This window comes from Balaenoptera ricei, chromosome 11 (assembly GCF_028023285.1).
Source record: "Balaenoptera ricei isolate mBalRic1 chromosome 11, mBalRic1.hap2, whole genome shotgun sequence".
Taxonomy (NCBI): domain Eukaryota; kingdom Metazoa; phylum Chordata; class Mammalia; order Artiodactyla; family Balaenopteridae; genus Balaenoptera; species Balaenoptera ricei.
In genome coordinates, this window is record NC_082649.1 from 9,655,608 (window position 1) to 9,664,898 (window position 9,291).

Consider the following 9,291-nt stretch of genomic DNA (forward strand, 5'->3'; position numbering starts at 1 on the left):
GGACGCAAAGAACTTGAGCCGAACAGCCTTGGTGGGAGGGGGCTGGAAGAAAGAGCAAAGTGCGTCCATCTATCTGCCAAAATAATCTGACCCCGAGTCCGAGGCGGGGGGAGGCGTAAGTAAGGAGGGAGAGCGTCCCCTGGACTGATCAGCACTAAGAAATCGGAGAGACATAAAAGGCAAATGAAGCGAACAACAATAAAAAAAAAATTCCCCCGCACACAACAATACAATCTATTTAAACTGTAGCTCATACTTTTCATACCAATGGTATGACTTTTCTGGAGTCCCTCTTCTGATGCTTGAACTCCGGGGCTGGCAGCTTGTAAAGGGGAAGCAGACGGCAGCGCTGCACGGGCAGGTTTACCAAAGGTCTCCAATGGGTATTTTCTTTTTCTTAGCCCTGCCCCGAATTGTCAGACGGCGGGCGTCTGCCTCTGAAGTTAGCAGTGATTTCCTTTAGAGCCCGGCCTTATCTCCGGCTGCACGTTGCCTGGTGGTGACTAATGACACAATAACATTGTCTGGGGCTGGAATAAAATTGGAGCTGTTTACCCCCGCTCTATAGGGGTTCAGTATAAAAAGCCGGTCGAGAGCTGTCCAAGTCAGACGCGCTTCTGCCTCTGCGCTGGGACCAGCGCCGCCAGGGTCCCCGGGTCCCCGTGCGCCACGGCCGCCACCGCGTGCGTCCTCGGACCGCTCCCACTGCCTTCTCTCCTGGCAGACGCTTCTCTTTTCTCCCCATTAAAGAGCATTCGGGCTGAAGGATCACTTTGAGATCTGAAGAACCCGAAGCGCTTGGAAGGAACCGAAGCTGTTTTTTTCTGCGTTGTTTTTTTTTTTTTTTTTTTTTTTTCCCCCCTTCGGGTTTAGTTCGCAGGGGGAAAGGATTTTGATCCCTTTTTTTCAGAATGGATTATTTCCCCATGATTTTCGCTCTGCTGTTTGTGGCTTTCCAAGGAGCTCCAGAAGCAGGTAGGCACGTTGACTTGTAAATCCCTGAATGCTGCCGTCTTCTTTTCCACCTTAATGCTTTTCTTGCTTCTGTGTTTTCCCCCATTTCTTTTTACGACTGCCGCTCAGAAATCAAGTGTAGGGGAATTATTGCTCAAAGGTGCTTAAGTTTGCTAGTGGAAAAAAAAAAAAATCCTCTGTTGAAGACCATTGTTCCTCTAGCATTAAAATAACATTATTATTATTGCCTAGTGTATTTCCTTGGCTTTTAAAAATATGACTCAATTAAAGCAAGATATAATTTAGCTAAATGTATGTTTGCAATATATGTGTTCATACAGGTAATAGGACATATAGGAATTTATATCTTATTCAAATACTGTTTTAATAGTGTGTTAACGTGTGAAATATTTAAACATTTCAGCTTGAAGCCAAGGAATTTTATTCAAGTCATTCAAGCAATGTATGAGCAGTAAAATCACCTGCAGAACAGTCTGGTGAAAACCACCCCCAGGCGGTTTCAGGGTGAAGCAGATGTTTTCTTTAAAATTGTCATTGTTGACTTTAGATTTCTTTTGGCAAGTTTTTGGCACTCAGAACAGTGTGGGCTCTATTTCCAGTTTTATTCACCTGTCTTGGGAGGGAAGCTAGGATAAATCTTGGCTGCTGAAGGATTGAGATAGTATGTGTGCATCTGCCCGTTTCCCTCTTTTAGGGTCAGTGCACTTTTTTGTCTTTTCATGACCCTGACTGAGGAGAAAGGATGTCAAGGGAATGAAAATCCTGGAATGTGTCTGATCATTTGAAATGTACAAAATTAGGCAGATAAGCTGCGTGGCTAACTTGTCAGTAAGAGGAAGCATGCTGCCGTGGGGAAGGGGGGAAACGGCAAATCCCACCCACACCATCCTGCTCCGGGGATTCAGAATTCAAAACCCACGGAACCTTGCCTGGGTCCCCGGAGCTGCTGCTCAGTTTTCCCTTAGGTCAGTGGTTTTATTGTAGAGCTGATTTCTCTTCTCTCTCTCCAATCACCTCCCTGAAGCTCTGGACCTCCACCTAAGTTCAAGAGGTGTGTCTCACCTGGGCTACTCCCGGCCTTACACAAGGTGTGAAGTGGTGGGTACTGCCCTAAACGGAAGGTCATCCCGCATGAGGAAGTGGCTCCGAGTCTAGGAAAAGGCAGTATGATTTATTTAGTTTCAGGTTTTTGGTCATCAGTCAATTTTAAGCCACTGTAGGGTGTGCTAAGTTCCATGCAGAAGCCAACCCAAATGTCTAACAGGCAGTATTTCTAAGCATTTCCTTGAAGGCTGCTTCAAGGGGCTGGTAAGTCCCTTTTCAGGTGGTTGTTTCCCCTGCCCTTGTATAATCTCTCTGAAGGTGGATAAGCCAGCGGCGATAAAGGTGAAGTCATGTTAAGGAGGGAAAATAAGAGAGTCCCTTTGGCTCTGTGTTTCTTGCTGGAGGCTGGCTGGGTGCTTCATCTGCTTTTATCTGCTCTGCTAGCTGTGGCATCGATGCTGTGACCAGTGTGCCTTCGGGCCTTGGGGGAGACACCGCCCACTGACCAGCTCTTTCTCTCCCCAGCGGTCCTGGGCGCCGAGCTCAGCACCGGAGCCGAGAGCGGAGGGGAGACGCCCCCTCCCAGTGCGCCCTGGAGGCCCCGCCGGGCCAAGCGCTGTTCCTGCTCCTCCCTGATGGATAAAGAGTGCGTCTACTTCTGCCACCTGGACATCATTTGGGTCAACACTCCAGAGTGAGTCTCTAGAGGGCATCGTTACTCTAGGCTTCCTCCCCTCCGGCTTCACGGGAGGCTGGAGCCCAATTACTCTCGTTACTTTTGGGTTCGGACTCTGAAGGGAGCATTTCTGACCACATGAAAGTGCCCCAGTGGGGAAAATGCCCCTCAGGAGGCTGCCGCACGTCTCGGGGGGAGACACTTTGTGCTGGGCCTCCGGGGGGGAATGTTCTCCATTGGGATCTGCCTGGGTTTAGGGAAAACGTTGCTGAGGTCATATGTGGCTTGGTCCAACCTGTGCTTCTCATGGGAGGGTATAGACTTAAGAGGCAGAAAGGATGATAGAGAGTTATAGTCTACTGTCTTTATCTTACTTATAGAAAAACTAAGACCCGAAATGTTGAAGTCACTTGCCAGGATGAATTTGTGGTAGAGCGAGACCTAGAACTTGGGTGTCCCGACTCCCCCCCCCTTTGGAAAAGCTTATTTCAACACAGCAACAGAAACACGGTCCTTAGAGTTCCCTTCTGCCTCCCGAGTGAAGAGAGCAGTTCCCCCCATCTACCCCTGAAAAGTAGTTCACCCATCAGAAAGAATCCTAAACAAAAATACATTGATTGTGCCTGCGGTGTCCCGTTATGTGAGGCATGACCGAAATCCAAACAAAATCAAATCAAACCAAACAAAAACCACAGCGAGCCTCATACTTAGTAAGGTGATACTTCCAAGGGGAGGACTTTAGGTAAGAATCACAATGGACACACAGGAAATTACTGGAGAGCCTTCTGGCGAGGAGTCCCTCTACAGTCGTATGATAATCACCAAATCACAGGAGGTGTGCAAACCTGGCGTGAACCGTGCACGCAGTAGTGTGTCTCCCCCAGCCTCCTCAGGGGGCCCTTTTAGCATTATCATGTATCACTTGAATTGAAAATCGGTTTTCGAAATCTTGTGAGTCATGGTTTTGCATGGAAGTCCCCCCGCCCCCAACTCCCAAGACCTGTTAACTAAGTAGAGAGTCAGAAAAAGGAAGAAAATATGAAACAGATACCAAAGCAGAGATGTCATAATTTCTGCCAAAAGACAAGGCTGCTGTGTTGAGAGTTGACATGGAATTTCATTGACTTAGGAAAACTGATTTTCTCCTGGGTGGGTCCACACACTTGGGGCCATTGACGGGCATGCGATCCTGACTGTTAGCGACATTTGACTCTTCTGAGTTTCGCTGCCAAATCCTGTGGTGTGAGCTCCTTAGGAGCTTGCCCCAAAGAATGCAACCTTTGGAGACGATCAGTTATGCTCATAACTTTTGTTCCTCTCTTTCCATGATAGGCACATTGTTCCATATGGACTCGGAAGCCCCTCTAGGTCCAAGCGATCCTTAAAGGATTTCTTTCCTACAAAGGCAACAGACCACAGGAAGAGATGCCAATGTGCTAGCCAAAAAGACAAGAAGTGCTGGAATTTTTGCCAAGCAGGAAAAGAGCTCAGGTGAGTAGAAACACCTTCGTTTTCCTTCAGTTTTATGCCCTCCTGACCGTCTTCCTCTTATGATGCTGTCTTCTGGTTTAAAAGAGATTAACAGAGGCATTGAGAACAACTGAAGTTCCTGTTGCTGAAATGTTCTCCCTATGTGTATTTTAACAGGGACCAAGACACCATGGAGAAAGGCTGGAATAAACAGAAGAAAGGGAAAGACTGTTCCAAGCTTGGAGAGAAGTGTCTTCATCAGCAGCTGGTGGAGGGAAGGAAAATAAGAAGGTAAGAGGCTCCAAAGGACAGCTGGTCCCCGTCACCTATGAATGGTCTGCTCTCCTAGTCATTCTTGCCTTGACGGGAGAAAGGCCCAGAGGACAGTAACAAAGAAAAGGGGAATCTTTGTGTTCTCTACATTAAAGAGAGCAAAGGAATCCCTCTCAAATGTTTTCTTGAAGGCCTTGAATGCAGACTGCTGCCCTCTGTACACTTTGGTGATTTTTAGCACACACACCACTAATCCTAAAGGTAGATTTTCCAAACAAAATCTATCTAGAGACACCTTTGTCCTTTGGTCACACCTAGTTTTTGCCTCTCTGAGTCAATATATTTACAGCTTTCCCTGAGAAATTAAAAATTCTTTCAGGGAGAGTTGTTTTTTTTTTTTAATTGAAGTGTCACATATAATCAAATTCTTCAAAACGTAGCAATTATTCAAATGGCCAAAGGGAAAATAAAGTCATTAGGCAGGGTTGGTAAGAGTTAGAACATGCCATTTTTCAGGTTTATTTATTTACTTTTTAAATAGGGAAATGCATTTGGTGGAGACCCAATGTCATTCCCAAAAGCTTTCTCATTTTTTAATCATGAGCTGGGATCTGGATTAGTAATACCATAGGATTGCTCTGAGCAGTTTTATAGTGATAACTCTTCCAAATCCTAAACATTTTGGAATTCCCAAGCTGCAGGGAGGAATCCTGCTTTCAGATCCGTCCCATATTCTACGTTTCCCTATCATGGTCAGTGGCAACTTTTCCTGGAAATCCAGCGGCAAGAAGTCTTAGGATCCAAGTATTATGAGCACGGGCCTGGCGGTCACGAATGACTTCTGAGTTGTTTACTACTGATATGGGGCCATCCTCAGCGCTTCCCATGTGCTGTTGAAGTTTCCATATTTATAACCTCAGGCCACTAGTGCTCCTTCAGATGGCAAGATTATGTAAATCACCGTTTCTGGACTGACTTGGAAATCATTTATTTTTTCTATTAGCTTCCATTACATCAACTATTAAATCAATGTTACAAGCCTTCCCTTTTTCTTTCTCCTAGAAAAAGAAAACATGAAACCTGCAAAAACAAATTTTTTTTAATTGCTGTAGAATATTGTTTTGGGCCTGCCTGTAGGCCTCCTCTTTTTGAATTTCTTTCCCACGAAGCCCCCTTCAATTTCTTATGTGATTAAGAAGACACTCCTGGCTATTTGAAACCTCTGCTGAATGAGTCTCTCCGTACAATCCCACAGGGGTTGGGATAGTGCTTGGGATAGGGCTAAAGAAGAAAAGAGAATATCTCTAGTTGACCTTAAAAATTGTACTTTAAAATTGTATTTAATACCCAATTCCCTTTAGATATGACCATATCATCCTTATTCTCCCTGCTCATCGCCCCGCCCACCGCCATTCTAGGCATAAGAGGTAGTTTATTTTCACTTGAGGTTAGCAGAGTAACATGTGGTTTTGGTTGAGGGTGAAAGTTCAGGATCCAGATTTAGATTTGTTTTTGCCAGATTCTAATTTTAGATGTTTCTTTTGCTTGGGAATGATTTTTGTAAAAAATAATAATAATAATAATAACATTTGTTTTCTCTTGTCTGGTTTTAATAGGTTGGAGGCCATCAGCAACAGTATCAAAACATCTTTTCATATTGCCAAGCTGAAAGCCAAGCTCTACAGAGATAAGAAAGTGACCTACAACCGAACACACTGATGGCAGGTTGTCGGGGCCTGTCTGAAGCCTTCTCATCCACCAAGAGCCCTGGGCCTGACTCTGCGCTCTCTCCACGTGGCTGGGATCAGAGCAGATGCGTCCTCCCTGCTTAGACCACTTCTCGTTCCAGACTAGCACAGGACCAGCGCCCTGGGTGCAAACATTCCAGGAAAGGTTAAGGAGTCCCCCAGCCCATCTTCATTTGCCTCCATCAGTGGGAACTGCTTTCGTTTCTCTCCTCCTTTGGGGTGACAGTGCGCTATGCAAAGAAGGCAGAGAGATGCAGTGACCTGCGAATTAGGGTGGCCTCCCCCTAGGGGGAGGAGGACAGGAGATTCCACTTGCGGGCGGAGTTCCCGCAGAGGTTCCGAAGGGAGTGTTTGTGTCTCAGGCGCCTGGCACATTTCAGGGAGAAACTCCAAAGTCCCTGCAAAGATTTTTCTAGGGAATGCACAAATTGAAAACACTCTAAGGACAAACACTCGAGTTAAAAAAAAAAAAAAGAGACTTTGTTTTTTCAATTCATAAAATGCAAAACTGAAAGAAACTGTTACTACTGTAAATCAGGATGAGTTTCATGCGTATGAGTCTACCTCACCTATATTGCACTCTGGCAAAGTATTTCCCCACCTTTAATTATTGCTTCCCCAAACTCTTCCCCCTCTAAAATCCCCACACTAAGCCCTAGCCTCATGGAAGTCTGTCTAATGTGTCAATAGTAGATATAACATTTTCAGGGTGATCTACTAGCTCTGTTCCATAAGAAAAGAAAGATCAATTGAATCAGGAGATTCCCTTACCTTGATTTTTGGAAACACAACGGTATAGGATTGTTTAGGAGAGACACTGAAGGGTAAACATTGGTGATGATTTAAAGCAGTCAAATTATTTTCCTTTATGTTACTGGCTCATGGAAGAGGTTGGATTACATTTTGATGTACTTATTTTTTTATAGATATTTATATTCAAACAATTTATTCCTTATATTTACCATGTTAAATATATGTTTGGGCAGGCCATATTGGTCTATGTATTTTTTTTTAATGTATTTCTGAATGAAATTGAGAAAATGCTTTGTTTTGCCTGTCAAGGTAATGACTTTAGAAAATAAATATTTTTTTTCCCTACTGCACTGACTTTGAATCATTTCTGAAATTTCTGAGAAGTGGGCCAAAGTGGTAAGAATTAAGGAGGGGGATGATTAAAGCTGGTTTCTTGGAAAGGTGACAATTAGCAGGAAAAGAATCTTGGCTAATGAAAACACGAATTTGATTTATATCTTAAAAGTTGCCTTTAGATTGCATTAAGCTAAAAACAAAACAAAAACCCAGCTTTCACACCTCTGTCTTTCCCTGCATAGCCGCCTCTGCTTCCCCTTCACCTGCAAACTCTCCAGGGACTTTATCCATTAGCTATGCTTTGGCTATTAGACGGGATCCCACAGTTTAAGCTGATGAAGTGGTGAGAGGTGCTTTCTCCATGTTAATAGACTGAAGGAAGCAATGGCGAGGCGACCTCCCCAAAGGTACCTAATTATACACATTCCACACCAGAGTTGCCTTGAGAAAATGGCCTGCTCAGAGCAAGTGAGGGCTCCCACTGGCTTTTTCTTTGCTCAGATTAAGAAGTGTGTTTACTGAGGAACACCAAGCACCTTCGCTCTTTCATGGTAGCGCAGGACTGAACACGTGCCCTTGGAGCCAGAGATGCCAAATGCTGATTCTGGGCCTCCTGCATCTCGGCACCTCCCTCCTCCCCACTTGGCCTTGGCTGACCTGCCAACCCGTTGGGGAGAATAGTGCTGCAAATGGTTGTTACCAACAGAAGCCCATAAAGAGCTTGATCAGCTTCTGAGAATCTTCACCGCCTTTCTCTGACAGAGTTTGAAAGAATGCCTGGCATTCCTCAGATCGTAGCTCACAGGGATGCTGTTGTCCTAACAGTGACACGTCTGAAGGACGTTAAATAACAGTCTTCAGGTGTGCAGAGCCAGTGTCCTGGGCAGAGTTTCTATCTCTACTGGCATTGTTTTTCATCTTTCACTTTTTTGTTTTTAGGAGACAGTCCAGTGTCTTTGGGGAATTGCTTATAAAACTCATTTCATCTAGCAAACTGTTTCTCGGTGTGCGGTTCTCAAGGGGAGGGCGAAGTTTTGTCCGCATTGACAAGGGACTTGGCCTGAACTTAGCCCCTGTTAATCTTGAGCAACCATTCCATCCCCTGGCATCATGAATTTCCTCATCCGTTAAATGAAAAAGGGGAGGAATGTCTCTAAAACTCCAGGAGCGAGCCTGAGATGGCAGGAAGAAGTGGAGGTGACAGGAAAGAGTGAAGATCTGAGCTTGGAGGACATGGATCTAGTATATTTAAGAGGGAGTTGGCATGGGAAGAAGCCCCTGAGCAAAAGAAAAACAGGGCAAGCAACGGTGATGAGATTTTCCTTTTCTTTTCTTTTTTAAGAATATTTTTTATTATTCAGACTTTTAAATCCTCTTCCCTGATGCTTTCTGCCTCAGTAACCAGCAAGAAAAGTAAAAAGTGTGAAGCAGCGCTCCTAGGGCATGAGGGTCAGTAGTAAAATACGTTGGAAGGTTCATAGGAAATAAATATTTTTGGAGTATGTAGGAAAGATTGACTATTACTCAAGGATCATGCCAGCTCGAGGGGTGAATTGATGGCCCGGTCTGTCATGCTTTCTGCTGCTCTTCCAGTAAAAGCATGGTTTCTGGGAGCCCACTTAGAACAGATTTCTCTCTTCACACTAACGAACAGGCAGAGCTTTGATCTCAGGGATCCAAGGACCCGAGGCTTCTGGGTGGGGAGAGGTGACATTTGGTGAAGGGAGAGGTACCCACTCCAGGGGTACATCATTTTCACTCCAGGTATTGGCTTCTTTTGTGATGGAAACGATTGGCTTTTATCCTGCCTGTGCTTCCCTGAAATACTGAGGGTATTAGACTAAGAAACTAAGTAGAATTCTCACAACTCCAGGTATTACATTAAGCAGGAGTTCCCTCAGGAAAGAAAGAACAATCTTTGGTCTTTCCAGGGGAAAAAGCCAAGGCCCAGAGAGGGAACTGACTTACCTAAGGTCACACAGCAAGCTGTAGCATCTCTGGAGCCTGAACCCTTGA

The 9,291-nt window shown here is 44.9% G+C and overlaps 1 protein-coding gene across 1 annotated transcript; it reads left to right on the plus strand.

Annotated features, from left to right (window-relative positions):
• The first annotated feature begins 350 nt into the window (after nucleotides 1–350).
• EDN1 (endothelin 1) lies at nucleotides 351–7,162 on the plus strand. The gene is made up of 5 exons (XM_059940663.1): nucleotides 351–975; nucleotides 2,545–2,713; nucleotides 4,028–4,186; nucleotides 4,343–4,456; nucleotides 6,055–7,162. Exons 1-5 carry the CDS (start codon nucleotides 912–914, stop codon nucleotides 6,155–6,157), a joined length of 609 nt encoding a protein of 202 aa, XP_059796646.1. The 5' UTR covers nucleotides 351–911; the 3' UTR covers nucleotides 6,158–7,162.
• Nucleotides 7,163–9,291: the final 2,129 nt, after the last annotated feature.